Source organism: Protopterus annectens, chromosome 5.part0 (genome assembly GCF_019279795.1).
Source record: "Protopterus annectens isolate FY-2018-M chromosome 5.part0, PAN1.0, whole genome shotgun sequence".
In the NCBI taxonomy this organism is placed as follows: domain Eukaryota; kingdom Metazoa; phylum Chordata; order Ceratodontiformes; family Protopteridae; genus Protopterus; species Protopterus annectens.
In genome coordinates this window covers 1,108,575,783-1,108,599,213 of record NC_056735.1, presented here as the reverse complement: position 1 = coordinate 1,108,599,213, position 23,431 = coordinate 1,108,575,783, and the positions used below count along the sequence as shown (strand labels likewise).

The 23,431-nt window shown below is 40.4% G+C and overlaps 1 protein-coding gene across 1 annotated transcript in view; it reads left to right on the top strand.

Annotated features, from left to right (window-relative positions):
* The window catches only part of SACS (sacsin molecular chaperone), a 1,519,772-nt gene that overhangs the window by 302,484 nt on the left and 1,193,857 nt on the right, over positions 1-23,431 (top strand). Inside the window, exons 3-4 of the mRNA XM_044070971.1 lie at positions 6,133-6,223; positions 19,941-20,026. Coding sequence (XP_043926906.1) covers positions 6,133-6,223; positions 19,941-20,026 — 177 coding nt within the window. The remainder of the gene's footprint in view (positions 1-6,132; positions 6,224-19,940; positions 20,027-23,431) is intronic.

Genomic DNA, 23,431 nt, shown 5'->3' with positions numbered 1-23,431 from the left:
TTTCTAGGAGGGGATTTTAGGTCTTTGTGAGGAGGATAAAATGTGTGTGGGGATGGGTCTGTAGGGAGGTGAGATAGAGGCAGTGGTACTAGGGAGGTGGATGAACTCCTTGAGAAAGTCAGAAGTTGAAAGTCTGCCTTGAGAGACTGGATGGTGATAGTAGATGATCAGAGAATTTCTGCCCATTGAGAAGATTTATTTCTAGCCAGAAGTGTTTGTTTTCCTAGCAGAGCAAGTTGTTTGTGCTTGAAGTAGTTGTTTTTTATACCTGTGAATGGCTTGCTTAGCTGGATTATGGAGAGAGGTAAAATCAGTATGATTTTCTGGTGAGGGGTTTTGTCTTCTTCAAGACAACACATTTTAAGTTTGAGCAGAGCGTTCAGTTCAGTGGCTAGCCATGTTTTTTTTTCTGTGTTTGAGAAGGCCCTGTATAAGGAGAAAAATTTTGTCTTGAAGTTGGTGGAGGGTATATGGAAGAGCTGTGACAGCTGAGTTGGGGTTCTGCAAGTTGGTATTCAGAGACTAATCAATAGTTGATAGGTGTTTTTTGAGGTTTTCAGTATTGGTGGGGGATCTGGGTGTGAAGGTAACTAGTCTGAGAGAGCAGTTCTGGTGGCTGGTGGATAATTTATAAAGTCATTGGGGAGTAACCACTTTGAGAGTGAGAGAACAGATATTTTGGAAGCAGTGGTAGGATTGTTGTTGATGACAAATCCAGGTGGGATTGGTAATCTGTTTGGAGATTTGGACAGGTAGTGCCGTTGTCTAACTGTACAAGGTTGATATAGGCTAGGAATTCGGCAGTATCATTTCTCTAGAGATCTATGTAGTGTAAGTGAAAATTATCAAGAGTAATGATGTTTTTGCAGTTGCAGAAAGCTAAGGTGATAGAAAGAGTAAGGGATTTAAATTTGTCAAGAGAGGCTGGTGGAGGAAGGTAAATGATGACTTTTTTAAGCTGATTTTCCAGGAGAGAAATTTTAGAAGGGTACAGTTGAGTTCACTGTCTGAGGAGGCATTTGCTTGAGCAGTCATAGTTGGGTTAAGGTTTTTGATAAAAAAAATGGGAATGCCTAACTGCCTTTCGCCAGGTGTGGCATCTTGGATGTATTAGTAGAGGAGACTGGGTATTAAAAATTGGGATGCGTATGTCTGAGCCATGTTTCAGTGATAGCTGTAATGTCATGAAAGTGGTGTATAAAGAATATGTTTATTTGGTCAAGTTTATTAGAGATGCTTTGAGTGTTAGTTAATGCACAGGAGAGGGCGGAGGTGTGGAGAAAAGTTTTGGAAGTTGTGTGGTAGGAGGGACCTGAATTGGATCCAGCGTTTGCTTTGAGGAGGAGTACGAGCAAGATACGAGTGACTTTATAAAGTTGTTTAGGAAGCTGAGATGGTGTTATTTTGGTTTTGGTAAATTTGGTGGAGATGAGATAAAGGGAGTGCTTAGCCAGAGTTGTGTGCGAGTGGTAGGTGGAGATGGGACTGTGTGAAAGAGTGGTGTAGGTTTTGGGATTCAGGCAGGAGATTGTTGGGCTTTGTGATAGGATAGTGAAGGGATAGTTGAGAGATGAGGAAGAGATGGGGTTACAGATGGTAATAGGTGGCAGAAGAAGTAAGGTGATGGCTTTCTTTTGGACAGTGGTAGGGAGGGATTTCTGAAAGTAAGTGGCAGGAGTCTGAGATGTTAGGGCAGGGATAGAGAATTTATATGAGAAGGTGGAGGGCTTGTAAGTGATGTGTTGGTTGTTAGTGGTTTTACTTAAGGATGAGCGGTGGTGAAACTGGGTATAACTTTAAGATGGAAATATGTCATGTGTTTAGGAAGTGGATTTTAAATATGAAGTTTAGTGAAGTTGTGTGCAGCTTTTAATGGGTGATCAGAACTGGATGGGAGAGGGTGGAAATGATGTATAAATTGGAGAGCCTGGGGAGGTGGATGGGGAATTGTGTGTGGGAGGGGAGCAAAGCAAGCCACACCTCCCCCTAAATGGAATCAGTCTGTGAAGATGTGTGTGGTGGTTGCAGGGGATGTAGCGGTCAAACAGCTGAAGCACTGCTGTGGTCAGATAGGAAAAAAGAAAGCGTAACTAAAACTAAGCCCACCCTTAGTTGTTAAAGCAGTGGATTTTCATTAAACAAGGTAATGAGACTGCGTCTCCTTTCAGGTTCTTGAGTAAATGCAGCACTATTAAACTGAATTCAGCAGAGACAAGAGATTAGGGAGATTTGAGTCTTTACTGCATATTTTAAAGTATTGGAGTAGTGTTTCAGTAATAAATTTGAACAGAGAACAAATGCTTTGACAGACTTGCCTAAGAGTAGGTAGAAATTTTCTTTATTTAGGTTAAAGCTTGACTTGCTGATAAAATGAAAAAGGAGGTTATGACCAACCTAGGGATTTCCTCCATACAGTCTGCAGTTAAAAGTAGAACAAGTGCAGAGTGCAATTTAAATCAGCGTGTGCCTTTTGTTATATAGCTTAGCAGTGAGGGCTGAAGAGAGAGACTAATCATTATTGTAGTGGCTTATTGACCATTATTTGCATTCTCATTGTCTGTTTAGCTTGATTTTTAAGTATCATGTATTGCTTTTAATTTTTATATGATGTAGGTGAATATTTTTGGGTAGTCGTGGTAGTGTGCATCTTGGGTTATCATAACTTTTTTTGATTGTTTTTTTTTGTCATTCAGGTAATTGGTAGAAATTGGTCCATTTCTTAAAGAATTTTAGTAGTATTCTTTGTAGCTCACTTCCTTGGGCTAGATTTATAGTTTTGTTTGATTAATGGGTAACAGTTTTGTGGTATGGTTGTGTTCTTGTGTTATATTTTGGTTTAGCTTTATTTTCCATGTTAAGTCAACAGTAGAACAATGATGCATTTTGTAATCGTGTTTGTCTTGTCTGAAGATTGGTAAATTTGCCTTGTTAACAAATAAATGCATATATCTGCTCTGTGTTCCAAATCGGCACAGATCTATCAAGGTATTTTTTGTTGGTTGACGAATATTCAAAACTGAGCAAGTGTTTGAATGGCAGAGGCCTTGATGTTCTTCGTGTTTCAATGTTGCAGTCATTAGATTTGGGTAATCTGCTGGCAGGTTGCCCTCAGTTGGCCTGATTAACAAAGTCTTGGGTCCTGCGTCGGTTGCTGTCCCTTCTTCTATGACGTCAGGTCGTCAGGGTTATAAAACATGCAGCCGACGCCATTACATCAGTCTTTCTTGCTGCGCGGTGCCCGAAGCAGAAGCAGTTCGCAAGTGCCAGTCGGCCGACTCCTGAAATTTTCATTTTCGAGTTTCAAATCCGAAGTCTTCAACTAAAAAGCTAAGTACCCCGTTGGGGAAACTTTTTCTTGCTCCTTACTGATGTCAGTAAAAGTTAATAATTGCATATTCCACCAGGGCTGCATCTACTTCTACAGCCTTTCTCAGAGGTGTTCTTACCAGGGACATTCTAGAAGCTGCTACCTGGAGCTCAGTTCATACGTTCACCAAACATTACCATTTACCGCTTTTCTCTAAATCCAGAGCTGGCTTTGCCACTGCTGTCCTGCAGGGCCTTATAGCTGGTCCTAATGCTGTATAATTCCCTCCACCCAACCATAGCTTTGGGAATCTACCCAAATGTAATGACTGCAACAGTGAAACACGAAGAACATAGTACAGTTGTGTACACTTACCATAAATGCAGATGTTAGAGTGTATTCACTGTTGCAGTCCTGGTTACCCTCCCTCCAGCCTCCTATTTTTCTCTGGCTGTACCTCTACTTTCTTTCACTATGCTTAAAAGCCCTTTTGGTGTATTTGCTTTTGGGATTGGAGGTATATTTTTTGTGTTTTTAATTTTATTTGCTCCCCATTTGGAGGGGCACCTGACATCTGGGGCAAGAAAAACTAATGTAATGGCCTCAGCTGCATGTTTTATACCCCCTGACGACCTGAATTCATGGAAGAAGGTACAGCAACCGACGCAGGACCCAAGACTAGTTAATCAGGCCGACTGAGGACAACCTGCGAGCAGATTACCCAAATGTAATGACTGCAACAGTGAATACACTCAAACATCTACATTTATGGCAAGTGTACACAACTGTACTTTATTTATATGAGTTGTAAGTAGTATGGCAGGTTAAGCCACGGTGGTGCAGCGGTTAGTGTTGTCGCCTCACAGCAAGAGGTTCTCCCATTCGATTCTTGGCTGGAGCGTCTTCTGTGTGGAGTTTGCATGCCCTCCCCGCGGTCGAGTGACGTTAAAGGCATGCAGGTAGGTACGAGCGTGAATGGGCATGCCTTCGTTGAAGGTTGGGCGTCGGGCTGGCAACTCGGCACCGTAAAATCCACTGCCAATCATGAGTGGACTGGAGTTCCGCTATGGCAACCCCTAACCGGGAAAAGCCGAAAGGCAGAATAAGTAGTATGGCAGGTTCAGAGTACTAGTTAGGTCAGGTGGTACTCTGGGCAGTCCCCAGACTGGTGACTTCTACCCCAGAGCTGAGGAACAAGAAGAAGAAAGAGTAACAAAGAGCTGTATAAGCTCCTTGCTTCAGTTAATAGCATACTAGCACAGACAGCTATGCAATACTAGTAATAGTTGCTTAAATAGCTATGTTTATTTGCACCTAATAGTGCTGTTCATTATGCCCTCTAGTAGCTTGCTTCCAGGCAGCCATCCCCTTCACTCTGCCCTAGTTACAGTACTGCCCGAATTTAATAATTTAATGTTGCAGGATACTCTCTTGTGCCTGAATTTAATTTGTTAATGCTGCGTGGTACTGTTTTGTGCCCGAAATTAATTTGTTAATGCTGCATGATATTCTTTTGTACCTGAATTTAATTTAATACTGCGTGATACTGTTTTGTGCCTGAATTTAATTTCTAAATGCTGCATGATGTTCTTCTTTTTTTTTTTTGCATGAATTTAATTTATTAATGCTGCATGGATATCGTTTTGGCCCTCTTCTCCAAAGTAAGAATTCTGAGTGTGATTCTGGATTACAGATTTGAAGTCTAATAACCAGTTCTTTTTCATATACTATCCAGTGACTTGCTAACCTGCAACTTTTATTATGTTTTTAGCATGATTGTTGTAATGTCATTTTTAGTAATTAGCTGATCTGCTCATTGGCAACTGAGGCAGAGTGATTGAAAATAGACTTTCTTTGAATTTCAAACTCAAAAGGGAGAATCTTCTCCTGTAGGCGTTCTGTGAATGTGGGAGACCCCCCCCAACTTATTTATAACAGAATGAGTCACTTATCTCGAGGAAAGGGATGTAGAGACATCCAAGAAGTGCTACTTTAGTCTTTTTGCCGTGATCTACCAGTTCAGCTCAAAAGTAATTCTATGACTGCCATTGTTTTCTTGATTTTTGGATTTGTTTGGAGACTGTTTTTAATGTCTATGTTTTGTACAAGATGGAGTTGCCAAACATACCCTGGTTTTGTTACAAACAGTAACTGTCCTTTAGAGTTCGTATTATTTATTGACCGACTAAAGGATTTCCTTTGTAGTTCATCATGCTGCAGTGCTCTGCAAATCCTGGACTTAATTACCCAAAAGCTTTTATGTTTCACCACTTTAACTTATAAACTCTGTTTTCAAAACAAAACTTTACTGATGGTTTTCAAGGTAGCATTGTCGTGGTGAAGCAGTTATGGTGTTTTTTTTTTCTTCTGTTGTGTGATACTTTCTGTATGTTCATGCGAGTCATCCTCTTTAAATGCTTTAGCGTTTGGTAACTTTTCTAAAGATTTAGATCAGTATTGCTAACATTCTGAGAAATTAAGATTGTGTTATAAGATTATGTTTTGATTTAATTTTATAAAGCTGTGCACTTTGTTTTTGTTTCTTGAAGTACCTATAGCTCTGCTTATTGGCATTACTAATTATATGTTATATATGTTCTATATATTTTTTTAAGTAATGTGCGGTTTATATTTATTAATATGTAGTTATTGGAGCTTATCACCCCAGGCCTACACTGAAAATTGGCCTTTTCAGCTGAGTTGGACTTTCCTGGTAAACAAATGTAAAATGAAATAAATGTGTTTGGAACTGCAAATGTAAGGTTCCATGTTTTAAGGTTTATGGCATTATGCAGACTTTATAGTATATGTTTATTCTCTTGCAGTTATACAATGGGACAAAGATTGAAGTCATTTTAAGTTCTGGAAGCTTAAGTGCTGTCTTGACTCTGCAGGCGAAAGGACTGAAAGGAGGAGGTAATTTTGTTTTATTTGTACTGCTAGACTGAGGAGTGTTTATGTTCACAGTGGCAGCTAAAACTGTATAAAATATTTCAAAAATTGGCTTCATAATTCGAGTCTAATAAAAAAAAATATTCACTGGATATTCTAAACTGAAAAAGTGCTACAAACCTGCTCTTTTGTTTCTTATGTCTAATTTTAAACAATCTAATGCAGACTATAGAATTTCAGTAGATGAATTTGATAAAGCAATTGTTCCAGGTTTTTTTTTTCTGTAATTGCTTAAGAGCCCACTTTGAAGACCCTCTTTCACGGCTTCTTGTTTGAATATATCTTCACCAGTCACAGTTTAACATTTTTTGTGCAAAATCCCACATTGGGAACTTTTCTGTGCATTTACTTAAATATGCAATAACTTAAAATACTGAGTACATAAGGACATGTACGCTGAAAGTATTTGTCTTGCATCCTCTGTCTGGTAGCATTTTGTTCTACAGATACTTGGCGCCATGTATAGAACCAAATCTACATGACAGATGATGCAAGAGAAGCACTAGAGTCTACTTACCTTCTTCCATCCCTTCTGTATGCCTCACCTAGTCTTATAAACCTAAATGCTACTCTTATAGCTAAGCGCTCCACCTGTTACAATAAGTTAGCCAGATTTATTGCCAGCCTTACACAAAGGACTCAGAATTGCAGAACCCTGAAGCAACTACACTGGCTTGAGATACCCAACATTTTAGCATCCTCAACTTAATACAGAACATAGAGTTATACATGCACCAGATAAAGGTCCATCACTAAAAGGAGCTGTGCATAACTGCTCTCCAAGTAAAGACCTTCACTTACCAATAAGCTGTTAGTAATCACAATAAAGTCTGATAACTAGCAGGTGACTCACTGTCCTCCCATTGTGCATCTCTGGAGCACCATCCTAAAATATATGAAACAGACCATGAAGCTTTCCACTTTCAAGCCCTTACTAAACAAATAGCTAAACCACATATGGTTGTGTAAGTGCTCCTCACCTGGGTAACTACATTTTCTTTTATTATCTTATACCTCCTTATCTCTTTATAACTTTTATCGTCATTCTAAGCAACAAACCTTTCTGTCACGCCTGCTTAATTTCCTTCCTACTTTAATCCCCACTTTACATTTCAGTTTCTTTCTGACCCTCCCACTTTATCCATCTCCTTCAAATATTTTCCACCACTCTCTTATAACCAAGTTTTGTGTCAGTAAGTACCCTAGTATTCATGTCCCCACTATCCTTGGCTCATTCAACTGTATAGTTCTAGCTTTAATTGCATTCTCCCTAGCGATAAATGTTTCACACTCCATACCTCAGACTTATTTATTCCTTACATCTATACTACAGCCCTCCATATCCATGTTTTGCAAGTCATATCTAATGTCTGCTTGTCACATAAATTGCATATGAACTGTTTGCGTACTAAATGTTTTATACCTGGAATTTATTATCATGTATAATGTCACTACCGAAGAAATACCTATTTTATCTTGTATTCTGTTATGAGAGAACAGTTCTCTACTTGTATCTAGATGTCTTAAGAACTATGTGTAATATATCATTGTAAAAAAAAGTTTTGTCATCAGTATCTTAAATGTATCTGCTGGAGCTTTTCTTCCCATGCTTCCACTGAAAACAGGCTTTGCCCAGTCGGACTTTTCTGGTAAATAAATAAAAGTATAACTGTTCTTTTCTTCTCATTTGGATATGACATTCTTTAGATTTCAACCTTGCTACCAATTGGTAAAGAACTTTATTTGTTGGCATAAATATTAGTAACAGAACAAACGTTCATGTGAATGCCATATTGGTAGCTCAAACGTGTAGCAGTAAATGCCAGAAATTTGACATAGCTGCATGAAGGGGAAGAAGGGTGAAATTGTTGGCATACTTCCCAAATAAGAAATTATCAGCTTCTGAAAGCTGTCAATGTGGAGACTGGTCAGAAGATCCTCCTTGCTACTTCATAGGTGTGTACTAGGCTAATGGCCCTGAAGCCTTTACAAGCCTAGCCCATAGGATTACCCTGGCATTGTGCCACAGGACCTAATTTCCCAGTCCCTCTGTCAAATAGAGCCACTGGAGTGATCCCCGGGATGAATTTTCTATTTCCCATCCACTCATCAAGATTTCTGTTGAAGAGGGCCAGTGAGGCGCTCCACTTTACATGTGTGGGGAAGTCTATTCCATAGCATGGGCAGTCTCCGGGTTATGAACCTGTTCCCTCCAGCTTGTTCTGTTGATTGTGTGGTGTGGAGGGATTGAGATTTCTTTAGATGTAGCATTTCTAACAGAGCTGGGTCAGACATGGCTTTGTAAGTCAAGCAGAGATTGCCTCTAAGGAGGCGATATGAGACAGAGAATAGTTGGAGTTTTTGAGTCTGTCCATATAAGACAAGTGTTTAAGGCCTAACATCCTCTTTGTGAGGTATTTTTGCAGCCTCTGGGCATTGTACTCGATGATTGGCCTAATGAGGGAAGAGTAGAGGAAGACAATGACCTCTTTCTTCCTGGATGCAAAACCCTTAGTAATGAGATGTGCCACATAGAACAAGTTGATTTGGGACAAAGGGGCGGACCTGTTGAGGAATATTTGGAGTACATTGAGTTAAAGTGGCAAATCAGACTGAATGCATACTCCCCTCCAGGTCTTAATGATAGAATTTCTATAGCACCACTTTTGAAACTTAAACAGTTATTTATGTTATGATTTATTTATATTGTCATTGGTATTTTTTGCCTTATAACATTCTTTACATGTGACACTATTGATTCAACATTTGGTTAGCTGACTTTTTGTGTACTTGCAAATAGGGGGAGTATTCACTACTACCTTACACTTTTTGTGATGTTTCTTAATTGAAAGGAAATGATGTGGGGTAATATTTTACTAATTGACTATGTGTATATTTAAGGAGTTATCAGCCAGCAATTCACTGTTCTGAAGAAGTCTGAGTATTGATGAAAGCGCGTAACTTGTTGTTTTATCATTTTTAAACTGTGACTTTGTACTTCATTTTGATCATTGGATTGAGTAAAGCATTTTTTCATTATTCGGACTCCGTCTCGTTGGATACCACCCTGCATCTGCTGTTCATTCTTGTGTAAAACTGATAAATGCAGTTGTGATGACCAGTTATCATCACTTGACATCAAAGTGTAGATGATGGCACCAGTGTGAAGGGTGGTTGGCACCAATTGGATATGATAAGCTGGCACCAGAGGAATTTTATTTCAAAATACATCCCTGTAACCCAGCAGATTACAATAAAGTAAGGAAATACACTTACAAGTCTGATTCAGGAGTCCGTTCAGAAAAGCAAACATTCCGCAAGAGCGTAACAGAATATACACTGCTGTCTTGATAGCAAGCTTCCAACATCTGCACCCAGAATGAACTGCACACTGGCCACCAACAGATCTGAGCACACCAGGATCCTTTTTCACCACTCATCCTGTGAACTACAATGTCTCCCTGTGTCCTTTATCCACAGTGCCTGCCTTTCAAACACACACACACACACACACACACACACACACACACACACACACACACACACACACACACACACACTTCCTAGGGAAGGCTGGATGAATTCTTCAATTCCACATAACTTTCTTCCATGCATGGTAGAACTGCTACCACCCTGGTTATGGCCATGGACCTCCAGCTCTCTGCTGCTCTTGATTCACCCAGATATGAAATCACAGTCATTAATGTTTTCACTGGTAGTAAGCTAAAGCTGTTTAGCTTAGTGAACGTGGGAGATGCAACTTGTTAACTGACTGTTAAATAATGACCTTTTTCTCAGGTAATGAATAGCAGTAATGCATATATAATAAAGACCCAACTGCAAGAGCTTAAAAGTAAATAAATGATCTATACTTAAACATTAAAGCAGACAATGCATTTGCAGTTAAATATGCAGAAGGCTTAGAAAGTGCACACTTGTAATCAAAACAACCTCAGTATTTGACAGGTAAATAGAGATCACTGGATGTGACTACTATTAAAAATACACAGGTAGACCCTTTCACAGATGTCACCAATTTCTTCCAAGCAAAGACAAGTGAGGACGAAGGCCAGTCTCAAATATGTATATATTTCTGTTCATTTCTGTTTCCCAGAGTCATTACATCATTTTTACTTCCAGAGAAAGATGGGTCTAGGTATATATATTGCGTCAGACTTCATTAGAAAAACATGCTATTCCACTTTTAGACACCCCCCCCCCACACACACACACACACACAGTGGAGTATTCCTCAGAACAAGGCAGTTACATCAGTTGTTTTAGTGTTTGGCTTTTCCACAGGAGAAGTAACTAAAGCAGCTGTTACATCTGTAGAGGACAAGGGCTTAATTACACCAGCCCAGAACAGTATAAATTACCAGTACACAAGTTCCTACAAAAACATCTTAACTGTCTGCATTTTAATATTGCTTTCCTCTATAGATTCATAGGTATGTAGTAGGCTAGCTGCATTTGCAGGTAATTTTAAGGCTAGACAGTTTCTCTTTTGGTGCTGGAATTAACCTATTCTGGTTGATGTTGGATTGGGTTTACTCATTCCGTAGCCAATTGTTTTATATTACCCCTTGTGAAAATAACTCGTATTGTACCACAGATAATTTGAGAGCACCCATGGGTATTGTCATTCTGGTAGTTCCCTGGGGAAGAGTACTGCCCAGAGAATGTGGTAATGCATTTTTTGGTATTTAGTTTCAGTCTACAGGTTTGGTACCATTATTTGTTTGGGACAACCCTTCCTGCAGGATGGCTGAATCATTTGGGAACTCAGTGACTACTCCTATCTTGCAGTCATCTGCAATCTTATTCAGCCAGACCACTTTGATACAGGTTTTTACTTCAGAGATGTAGATGCCAAATAGAAAAGGTCCCAGCACTGAACCCTGAGGACTGCACTGGTGATTAGTCTCTGTGCAGGTAGCTTCCCTTATTTTATCTTCCTCATACTGGCTGTGAGCCTGTTTACAATACAGCAGGTGATAAAGGGGGTGGTATTTCCTGTTATGCTTTTCTGCTGTGCTTGAATGGAGTTATGTCAAAAGCTTTGGCTAGCTGAGGTATATGATATGTACCATTTTACCATTATCCATTGCTTTGACCTGTTCATAAATATCCACAGGTTAAGTAATCCTGACCTGCCTTTGACAAATCCAAACTGAGATGGGTCCACTGTTTGGAGATTCCTTGTGTCCTTATTGATTAGTTTCACGATAAGTCTTTCGACAGCTTTGCATATGAGGCTGGTCTGACATAACGGGGACTGTAATTGCCTCAACTACTATGAAGTAAACTGAGTAGTAGTTTGTGACCTACAAATGCAGATGCACAAGGTTATATTTTATATTTCAAAAACTGAACCAATGCATTTCTCTTCCTTTCCTCACTTTTTACATTTACAAGAGAAAATTTCCCAAGTTTATACACATTTTCAGACCAAATGTGTCTTGCTACGAAGAAGTAAAAATGCATAGCATCTTTAAATCAGTTTTTGTTAGCTTGGTACTGCCCACACCACAACTGTCCCCTGTAAGAACATGAAGCAAGGCTTCTGGAGTCATCCTTCAAGAAATGAAGCTTGATGTAATGATGCATTCTTGTAAAACATTATCCCATTCCTTTTCTAGATGAGGCATTTGAATTGCCATTAGCAGTACCACATCTCTGTTGAATAGTCCTATTATAAGATTGCAAGGCTGGACTCCGTCTAACAAGCTTTCCTTACTGCCACTTGCTCTATGTAGCAATTTTAAAGGGTTGTTGCCTGTAACCATAGTGAATTTTCCACCATACAAGTAAGATTGCAACTTTTGCAAGACCCTGGCTATGCCTAGACAATCCTTCTCTATGGCTGCATAAGATTATTCCCTGGGTTGAAGTATGTGTCTCATTTCCCACTGAGGAAACCTGGCTAAGTACAGTCCCCACCCCACAGAAGTGTCTGTCTGTACAATGAATAATTAACTGTAATCAGGATTGACTAATACAAATGCTAACCTGTCCCTACCTGCAGCTGCCATGGCACCTCCCAGTAACCCTTAGTAGTTGGCTGTTTAGCTTCACCTGCTGTTCTAAGTCATGAACATGGAGGAAGCATCCGTGTTTGTGTGACTGTTCAGTTTCCTGTAGTTCAAAGAGAACCTAGTACTGCTAGTTCTCTTTTGCACCAGCACCTCTGTGAGGCCTATGGACTCCATTGTGTCTGCATCATGCTACACCAAGTAGATACACCCTGACTTAAAAGTAGGCCTATCCCCCAAATTCCTACAATACTACTGATGTGTCCTGGAAAAGGCAGAGTTAGCTGCAGGGGCATGGCTACCCCATCCACCAAGGTATTAGACCAACCAAGCCCCCCCCCCCCAAAGGTCCACCTCCAAGTCATCCTGTGGGTCTCCTGCAACTCACTGTAGATACTAAGTACCTGGACCTTTCTGTTATGATAAAGCTTTATCATATTAATGGGTTGGAATTTGTGCTTCTTCCCCTTGGTTGGCAACTCTGCCAAGTAATTAACATAACTCATCTTTTTCACAGTGGTGAAAGGGCCCCTCCCTGGCTGCCTGCTGCTTGTTTTTGTCTAACAAGAATGAATACCGTTTACTGCCCTGTAAAACACACCCTGGCTGTGGTATTCCTGTCATACCAGACTTTTTGTCACTGTTGCCTGTGTGAGGTGGTGCTTAAGCTATGCTTAATAAGCTGCATAAGCTTAATTTGAGAACATACTCCAAAACAAATTTCTTGTGGGACTTGCACTCACCCTTTCACTCATGAATTATATTTATTTTACATTTGTTTACCGGGAAAGACCAACTGGACCAGGTCCATTTACAGCCAAGGCCTGGGGAGAAAAGCTCCACATTTACTTAACAATCAGACAAAAACATCAGACAGAAATGTAAAACAGGCAAAGGGAATATCAACAATATATGAAGTAATAAAAAAAATATGGTTACCAAGGGAAATTTCATGCTAGAGATAAAGAAATTAGAGTTGTGGTACTGTAGCATATATACAAATAAGTATACTAGGAAGGAAAGGTATATGAAGAAGCAAAAAAAAAATGTTCATAAGATGTGATTTAAGTGAGTTTTTGAATAATGTGGTAGTGGATGCAGAAGTCAGAGAAGAGGGGAGGCTATTCCAGATTCTAGCAATGGTGTGGGAGAATAGAGCTTTCCCTGCATTATTGTTAGCCCTTGAGATACAGAGTAGTGATTTGTCAACAGAACGGAGAGGGTGATTTGCTTTGTAGTGAGTGAGAAGCTGATTTAGAGCTGGGGTTTATCAGGATGCTTCAGGATGTTATACGCAATGATTTGTTGGTGGTAACTGAGTAGCTGAGGAAGCCATTGTAGGTCCCTTAGAGCCTGACAGTGGTGGGTTCTGAAAGAGGAGTTGTTAGCAAACTTGGCAGTTTTATTATAGCATGAGTCAAGTTTTCTGGTTAGGGTAAGAATTGGTGCTGTATACATTAGTGTGGACAATAGGTGAGTTTTGGGCTAGGGTGATTCGTGACTGATCTGAGAGGAAATTTTTGTGTCTGTATAGTGTTCCCATTTTTTTGTGTACTTTTTTGATGGTTTGAGAAATATGGACATCATAGAGGAGGTTTTTGTCAATTTCTCCACCAAGGAGTTTAGCATGGGTTGAAAGAGAGATGGTAGTGCCATTTTTGAAAGTGATAGTAAAGGAAAGAAGGGTAGTTTTCGATTTATTGGGGATGAATAGGAGCAATTTATTCTTGTTGGGGTTTAGGATGAGTTAGATATCAGTAATCCATTTCTCCACAGAGGTAAAGGATTCCTAAGTGAGTTGTTGTAGAGTGGTGAGAGATGGGACAGAGCAGAGTTGAATCATCTGCATACTGGATGAGTGTGGCATGTTGGGTGGAGGTATGCAGATTGTTAGCAAAAAAAGCTGGGCCCAGTATTGAGCCTTGTGGCACTCCAGTGGTAGTAAGTAGTAAGGGAGATGGTGTGCCTTGGCATTGGATGGATTGCTGCCTGGCGATAGTTCTTGAACCAGGCCACAGTAGAGGGGAGAAAGGATAGGGAGGCTAGAGTATCTAGTATTAAGGAGTGTGAGACCAGATCAAAAGCTTTGGAGAGATCTAAGAATATAGCAGTTACAAAGCAATTGCCATTTCTGCGTTGGTTGACCAAATTGGTAAAAGAGAGAAGGGCAGTAGTTATACTGTGGTATGGCCGGAATCAGTGTTGTGTGGTGGAAAGAAGCTTGTGTGTGTTCAGGAACTGAATAATCTGAGAATTAATACATTTCTCAAGTAGCTTAGATAAGGGAGATAGTATGGCGATTGGGTGGTAATTTGAGAAGTCGAAAGAGTTGCCACCTTTATGAAGTGGAATGATATATGAAACTTTCCATAGATGAGGGATATAGGCTTCCTGTATTGAGCAGTTGGTAAAGTTAGAGACAGGATAAGATAAGGATTCAGCGGCTAGTTTTAGGAAGTTGGCAGGTATATTATCAGCTGCAAGGGTGGTAAGTTTCAATTTTAGGAGGAGTTTTTTTAACTGTAGAGGTGGGAACAGGAGAGAGGGCAAAGGAAGGAATGTTATCTGGACATTGGTTGTGGTATGCTTCTGGTTGTTTTTGGATAGTTGAGTCAATAATGTCAGAATAGATTTGGTGAAATGGTGATTCAATAGGGAGGCTATGCTTTTGCTGTTATCGGTGGAGCTAGGAGCTGGAGTGGTGGTTTTGCCTGGTTTTAGTAGGAAGTTGATAGTTTACCAAAATTTGTGAGGATTTTTTTTGAGTATTTGCTTATATTAATCTGTTCTTATTGTTTTGCTTTTGCCGAGGTGGCACAGTGCTTTGCACTGTTGCCTCACAACAACAGGTTTTCTGGTTGGATTCTCAGCTTGGGTTCCCTCTGTGTGGAATATGTAAGTTTTCCCTGTGTTCATGCAGGTTTTCTCCAAGTCCTCTGGAGAAACTCTTGGTAATCCAGCTCTTTTTCCTGATTAATCTGCCCAGAACCTCCTCCATTACTTCTCTCAGTATGACATCCACCGTAGTACTCCAACTTACTTCCTCATCAATATTTAGCTCAACTCGAGCCGTCATCTCCAGCAAGACAGGAGTTTCCAGACCTCCTTTCTCCAACTATGTAACAATATTCTCCTCTCTTAGAGAGTCTGTTTTTGATGTTTCAGTATATTCAAGCACTTTGCTGTGCTACTTTCTGCTTTCTTCCTCCATCCATCTTGGAATTACTCAAGCATTACTGGCAGCCCTTTGGTGACACCAGTGCTCAGAAAAGAGTAGAATTCCCAGTGCTCTATTAGCCTCACGGCCATCCTTAGTTTTTACACCACATCAACCAGTAGTAAACCTCTTAGTTCACTTTAATACTATTTACCGTCTGTGCTAAAATCTTTGTCATCCTTTTCCTTTTTTAATTTATTTATTCCCAGTTTTTATTTTTCTGTTCTTTATCTCAAGTCTCCCTCCAGTTGATATTTCATCGGGTTCTTCTTTTTCTTACTTTGTATCAATTTCTTCCTCTTATTCATCTTTACTTTGTAATGGCGTACGTTTGTTTTGCTTTTGTATCTGAACTCCTTTTCTTGAATTATTATGTCATTTCTATATGATTTTACTGTTTGTGTTTTTTGTCATTGTTTATATTCCCAGCATCAGGTTTTTTCTTTTTCTATAATATTATCTTCTACATTTCTTTCTTTTATGTTTTATTCTTCTGCTACCTTTTTTCTGGCCAGTATGGGATGGCTATACCAGAAGTGGCTTACCTCCTTACATTTTCTACGCAGTGGGTTACAGCTGTTTGCAGAATGCCTCCTCTTCCCACATCTTTTTTCGGGGCATTCTTGTACTAAATGATTTTCATCACCACAAAAATGTTTTTTGTTGATCTCATTATCTAACAAAACCTATTTTCCTATTTGGCAACGCAGTATTTGCAATATGCTGAATTTTTTTTTTTTTTTTTGAGTGTTTTTGTGTTGTGTTATCAGTTTTTATCAATTTTTGAGTACGGGGTGACAGCCAGGTTTCCAATGGCTTTCTTGCCCGGTGATTTAACTATTTTATTACAGCAGCTCTTTACTTATATCCCCAATGATGGGAATGGAGTAAATATTAACAAAAGTCCAATAAATTCTGTGCAAATTTCTGGTGGGGGCAATGTGGTAGATATTTTTGACAATGAGAATGCTAGTTCTGGTGATGTGAGGAGACGTTTAAATGTTAACTGAGAGGATTTAGAGCCTATTGACATTTCAAGGTGGTTGCATTTACACAAGTTAGTTTCTACATGTGGTGTGGTTAAATCAATCGACAGGGGTTCTTTGGATTCTTTGGATACTCAAAGAAGTTTGAAAGTCTCTTAAGGAGATACAGGAGTTTACAGATGGACAGTATATATACATCTTCGGAAGTGTATCTGTTTAAATCAGGTCCCTAGAGATTTAAAGTTCTGGAAGTTTCTGACAGGAAGGGAAGTGGGCTCACAGATGCATCAGGAATTATTGGGACTGTTTCATAAAACCAGTTTGGATCTTTTAAGGATTATTATTCATCAGAATGACTGTAAGTTGTTTTAAGCTAGATACTGAAATTAAAGTTTTAAATGCAAGCTTTGTTAATGATTTAACTTTTAGCTCTCACCAATTTAGGTATTTGATTTATAAATTGAATCCCTCTCATCAATTTAGATATTTGATTTATAAATTGAATCCCCAAATGATGTGGATATTCTGCAAAAGGGCCTTACAGAAACAAATGCTTGGTGCCAGAGCCTTTGGCTCAAGCTCATTGCCAAGAAATGTATAGTTATCCCCTTTGGGAAAAAACGTACCTGTGAATTACCACATAGGTGGCAGTACACTAAACACCAAACGTGTGATAAGAGACTTAGGGACACAGGTGGACAGTGGTCTCACCTTCAGTAACCACATTGCCACAACTGTCAGGAAATCCTTTTATGTGGCACACCTCATCACGAAGGGCTTTTCATCCAGAAAAAAGGAGGTCATTGTCCCACTGTAGTCATCCCTCAGACCCATTATAGAATACAATGCCCTGTTTGGTATGTACCTCTCAAGACATCTGCAACAACTGGAATGGCCGCAGAAATACCTCACTAAAAGAATCACAGGCCTAAAGCAGATGCCCTATGCTGACTGTCTAAAAAAAATTCCAGCTATACTCTGTCGCATATTGTCTACTTAGAGGCGATCTCTGCTTAACATACAAGGCCATGTCAAACCCAGAGCTGTTTGACATGCTATACGTAAAGAAATCCTAATCCCTAAGAGCCACACTCTCCAGGGATCTAAACCTTGTCATCACAATGAACAAAACATGCAGGAGGGATAGGTTCCTGACCCAGACTCTTGCATAGACTGCCCATACATGTCAAGCAGAGCGCCTCTTTGGCCCTTTTCAAAAGGAACCTTGATGAATGGATGGGAGCTAGGAAATTCACCCTGGGGATCACGTCAGTCGCCCTGCTAGACAGGGGTCCAAGGAAGTAAATATTGTGGGAAAAATAGCCAGGGAATAGCCTAGTACCACCCTATGAACAGTCAAGACAGGAAGTCATGTAAGTTGGTTAGAGATGCAAAAGAGTGTTTTGAGAAATGTGCTTGTCCACTCCCTAATGGTTTTAGTGCAAGAACTGTTAGTAAGGACTTTAATACTAAAGTGACGGGGCGATGTTAAAATTATATCTGAAGCATTAGGGGCTGATATTGAAAATAATAGAAATGAACCCCATTATATTAATGATGATATTTTAGAGTAGCCACACTTGAGGTGTTTGGAGAGGTTAGCCGGATGCAGGGAGCAGAACCAAGGGCTTCAAAATCAGATGCAATACACGTGGAGACCTGGGAGGAAAGGCAGATGCAAAAGGAGGAATTGGGCAAACAACCAAAGGGACAACTGACCAATTTAGTCTGGACATTAATATTCAGTTTTAGTGGTATTTCACTGATCCCTGAACATTATTCTTTGTTGAGGAAGGGGTTGACATTTGTCCCCCCATTCAAGTTGGTCATTGCAAAAGTGCTGGTGAACTTAAAATTATATTTGATGTAGTTAAATCTTCGAGTGTTTTTTTTGGTGATAAGGAACAATTACAGCATAAAAGTACAATGAAGGGAAAAAAGTACTTTTATTCCCCCTTCCCACTCTATGGTGTCTATGTTCGAGCAAATTTGTGAACACAGTTTTAGGAACTGCATCAACAAAAGTTATTTTGTGGACAATTTAAATGAGAGCGAGAGAGAGAGAGGTTTTACAAGATTTGATAAAGAACAGAAACATTATAGCTGTAAAACCAGATTAGGGAGGGTTGTTATGAATCAACTAGATTATGTTTCTAAAATGTTTGATATTCTTAACGATGATGACACTTATGAGAGGACATCTAAAAATCAGAGGTTCCTTATAAAAAGAATACAAGGCATAACAAACCTGCCTTATGCAGAGCACCTTAAAGCCCTTTCCCTTTGGTCACTGTCCTACAGATTGCTGAGGGGTGATCTGTGCCTGGCTTACAAGGCATCCGCAAACCTCACACTTGATTCTCCTGCATGTTCAGAAGTCAAAGAGTACCAGAAATATAAAGTCTAGGGGCCTGAAATTTTGTCTGTGACTTAAAACATGCTGGAGAGGCAGATGTGTCCCAGAGACTGCCCCTCCTGTGGAGCAGGCTTTCCCATTCATGTTTAGCTGAGTTCGTCTATTACCCAGTTTAAGCGCAACCTAGACAAGTGGATGGGGAATAAGACATTTGCACTGGTCCTGGCACCCATGTCCCTTGTGCTTATAAGTACTTGGACCTCGATGTTCTATTTGGATACAGGACATCATTATTTTTTAGGGGAAACTTAGGCTTAGAAAGCCCCCACCCTTGGCTGTTGTCCTACCAGCAGTCTATGAAGTTTAACTCTATGAAGTTTAACAAAGCACAAGAGATTGCAAATTAATATTTAGACAAGAAAAGGAAGTTTAGAGAGACATGACCCAGATAAGCAGAGGTCTGTTAACAACTCAAATTTTGGAAGAGCAGGGCAGGAGAGGATAGAAGTGTGGTACTAACATTGGCCTGCCTATCTTGGTGGGAGGGAGGTTTCTGTGGTCAGTTACTTGCATGACACCTACAGTGAGAACTTGCTGTTGCACCCATGGAATTTTCACCCTTCAAACACACACTCCCATTGTACAAGTGCAAGAACCGGGAAGTTAACATGTGAACGATTATATCCAGTGGTAGGCAGCAGGCAGTATAAATCTGAGAGCTAGTCTTTGGAAGGGGGGTCTCCAAGGGGATGGGTAGGCTGATTCACAGGGCCAGCAAGATTGTCTACTCCATGCCACATTACTCTGACTGTTTGGGAGGGGTAAACATTTTTAGATTGTGTATGTTTATATTTACAACAGTTAAATATATTGTTTCATGTCTGTTGCCAACTAATGTAAATCCTTTAGTGTTACGTGAACCATATGTTTGTGTTAGAAAACCAATGCAGTAAGAGGAGTTGTGGTACCCTGGTAGTCCGTGTAAGTATTTTGTGAAATTACCAGAGTTTATCATATTGCAGTAGGAAATACTTTCTCTTTTGCCATGCTCTAAGTGTTCAATTTATTTTTCAATATCTTTTTGCAGGGAAGTTTGGACAGACAACTCCACCCCTTGTTGACTTCCTCAAAGATATACTAAGAAGATATCCAGAGGGAGGACAAATTCTTAAGGTAAAGAGCTAAAATGAAAATATTATGTGAGTAGGTCATTTTGATGAAAAAAATGCAAGAAATGTTCAACCCACACTTGGAATTTATAAATAGCAGTGCAACATTATGATGTACTCTACATTTTGGATGTGCTGTATCCAAGATTAGATTTCACTCTTAAGATACATTTAGTGATTCTGCAGTAACTATCCATGTGGGCAGTTTGGTAGTTTTCTTAAGAGTGGAGGATTGCTCATACCACTCACTTGGAACAACATTTAAAGGCATGTAGACAAAACGACATCTGCTCCATTAAGGACAGAGTGAGAGGACAAGTAAATGTTAGTGCAGCTTAAGGTATTACTGGGAAAAAAAATGTTTATTTGTAGGGATTGCCAAACATGCTTTCTGTGTATTTTAGCACAGTCTGTTGTGTACTGCTTCTGTTACGATAATGAAGTACATTGCACAGAACAGTTTACAAACTTGATTAAACGTTAATACTTGGTCTGTTTCAAATCTGGATTGTTTTTAAATAGAAAGTAGTGAGATCAAGTGTTTATTTTCTGATGGAGGCACATAATGGCACTGTTTACATTTTTTAATTGGGGAGAAGCAGACTGAGTACAAAACCAGATTTTGGTTTGCATCTATGGAGTGACCCTTAAAAGAGCAGGTAAAAGGCTGCAGTGTTAAAGGTCATCAGTGTGTTCAACTCAGTAAATTCCAAGTGTCCAAATAAAATATGCCAGCCTAGTTGCTTAGAATACAAAACTGTGACCAGCTGTTTGCACTGGCATGGACTTAATAAGAACCTTTGTTCCTTCCTTTCATAAATTTGGAGAGGAATGCATGTGCTGCTACCCATTTACAAGAAAATGATTAAATGATGCCAGCTGAATTTATTGATAACAGAGGGGGCAGGCAAGCAGGCAAAATGTTAAAGAACATCTGAATGATGTTGAAACACTAGTTTTCTGTTCTTGCTTTCTTCTGTTGGTATTGAGGATGGTCCTTGCCAGCTGTTTGCACCCTGACATCATTCATGTGAAAAATTTCATACTATGTCATACAGAGGAAACAATCAATCTGACATGTACCTCTCCACCAGGATTACTGTTGAAAACCCAGAGTGGCATTTCAACAAGCTGGCCTCTGTGATGCCAGTGATAGGTGTATGGGAAAAAGCCTGGATCAATGGAAGTGTGACTTGGGAGGTTAAGATAGAGTAGATTCTCATCTGCTGTCCTGTTCTAGATCAGGGGATTCAGGGAGCAGCTCTGTCTATGTAACACATGATGTAATTAGGGACCTAGTAGGAACAGGCCACTACACAGAGAGTGTGATAGATGCCCTATTCATGGTATGCAGAAGTACGTGGAACATATGGTTAGTATTACTGAATGTCACACTTCTCATTTTCAGGAGCAGTGACCAGCTGTTTGCAAAGATCTTATCTACTGATCGCCTCACTTGCTTTCTACCATTATTCACGTCCCCATTTTCGATTAACAGTAGCCAAAGACCCTACTTCATAAAACAACAAGTACCTGCCTAATAAAGGGATATAGCTGGGTTGAGCTGGCAAGGCATAACATGAGTATTTAGTTATAAGGGTAGGGTCTGGGGATACCTAAGGAGCCATAGAGTTTAGGGAGGGGACTAGAGGAAGATAATTAAAAACTAGATATTGTGCAGTGGAAGAGACCAGATGGCTTAGTGATTAAGGTCTTCGCCTCCAATGCACAAGGTACAAGGTTCGATCCTGACATCCGACTAATACCTGTTTGGAGTTTGCATGTTCTCTCTGTGTCTCTGTGGGGTTTCTCCCATGTCCGAAAAACATGCTGAGTGTTTCCATCTCAAACTCACCAATGAATGGAGCTGTGGGCAGCAGCCCAGACTCTACATGGTGCCCAATGGGGGGAAGACTTGTAAAAAGACCAACCGCTTTGGGCATCTATTGTGGTGCACAGTATCCTCAAGATAGGAGAACACGGATCACAAACTGCGTGCCGTGGCAGGGCTAGCCACTCGACGGCGTAAAATATGGCTGTAGGTGATTCGGTCATGTTGACTGTTGCCAAAAAAAAAATGGGCATGGGTAGTTACCGGTGATAAGTGGGTTGAGGACCCGGCCTACTCTCTAACCCACGCCAGGGACCTATGCTAACGGTGGGAGGGGTATATGTGCCCCTATTGGCCAGTGTGTGCCCGCCATAAAAGCCCAGCATCCCTGGGTCAATAGGCTACTGGCTGGCTGGTGTCTAGTTGCCCAGCCTGGGTTACCTGGGATAGCTCTGTTGAGTGAAAGTTGGACATAAAACCAACCAACCTGCCAAACATGAACTGAGAATTGCTACGCTTAATGTAAGTTCACTGACAGGACGCAGCTTAGAAGTGGATGACATGATGATACGGAGGAGGCTGGGCATCCTATGTATCCAAGAGACGAGATGGAAGGGCAGTGCAACAAAGCCACTTGGCTTGGGATCCAGACTCTGCTACTCAGGTGGTGGACAGGCTAGAAATGGTGTAGGAATTGTGGTGAGACAGAGGCTTCAGAAGTCAGTGAGGGATATCATCACAATTAATGACAGATTCATGGCAATCAGACTCCAGTGTAATGATAGGACAGAGTTTATAATCTCAGCCTATGCCCCACAGCAGGGTTGTGATAGTGAGGAAAAGAGTGCATTCAGACAGCAGTTGCAGGACCTACTAAATAAAGCAGGACAACATGAATTGGTGTTGATAATGGGTGACTTAAATGCACATATCGGGACAGACAAAACAGGATATGAGGACTGCCTGGGTCCACATGAGTGGAGCAATAGGAATAAAGAAGGAGAAGCCATTCTAGACTTCTGTCTGGCAAATGGCTTGATAGTAGCCAACACATGGTTCAGAAAGAGAGACAGTCACAAGATCACATACAAGAGTAGCCAACATGCAACTCAGGTAGACTTCCTCCTAGTAAGGAAAAGGCACTGGGGTAGAATGATTGCAAAGTCATCCCCAGTGAAACAGTCGGTTCACAGCATAAACCAGTAGTTGCCACAGTCAGCTGCAAGCAGTGGTCAGAGAAGGCTCTAAGGTCAACAGAGACCAGGCTGAAGACCTGGAAGTTGACTGGAGAGAAAGTACAGCAGTTCAAGGAATTACTCAGGGCTCTAGCACCCCAAGAAGAGGAGGAAATAGGCGGAGTTGAAGAAGAGTGGCAGCGCCTAAAAACAGCATGTGTTAGGACTACAGAAAAGATATGTGGCTGAGCCAGGTATGGAAATAAGGTACATAAGGAAAGCTGGTGGTGGAATGCAGAAGTTCAGGAAGTAATCAAAAGAAAGGAGTGCAGGAAGAAGTGGGAGATTGAAAAGACTGACCAAGCTAGGAAGGACTACTGGTTGGCTAACAAAGAAACTAAGA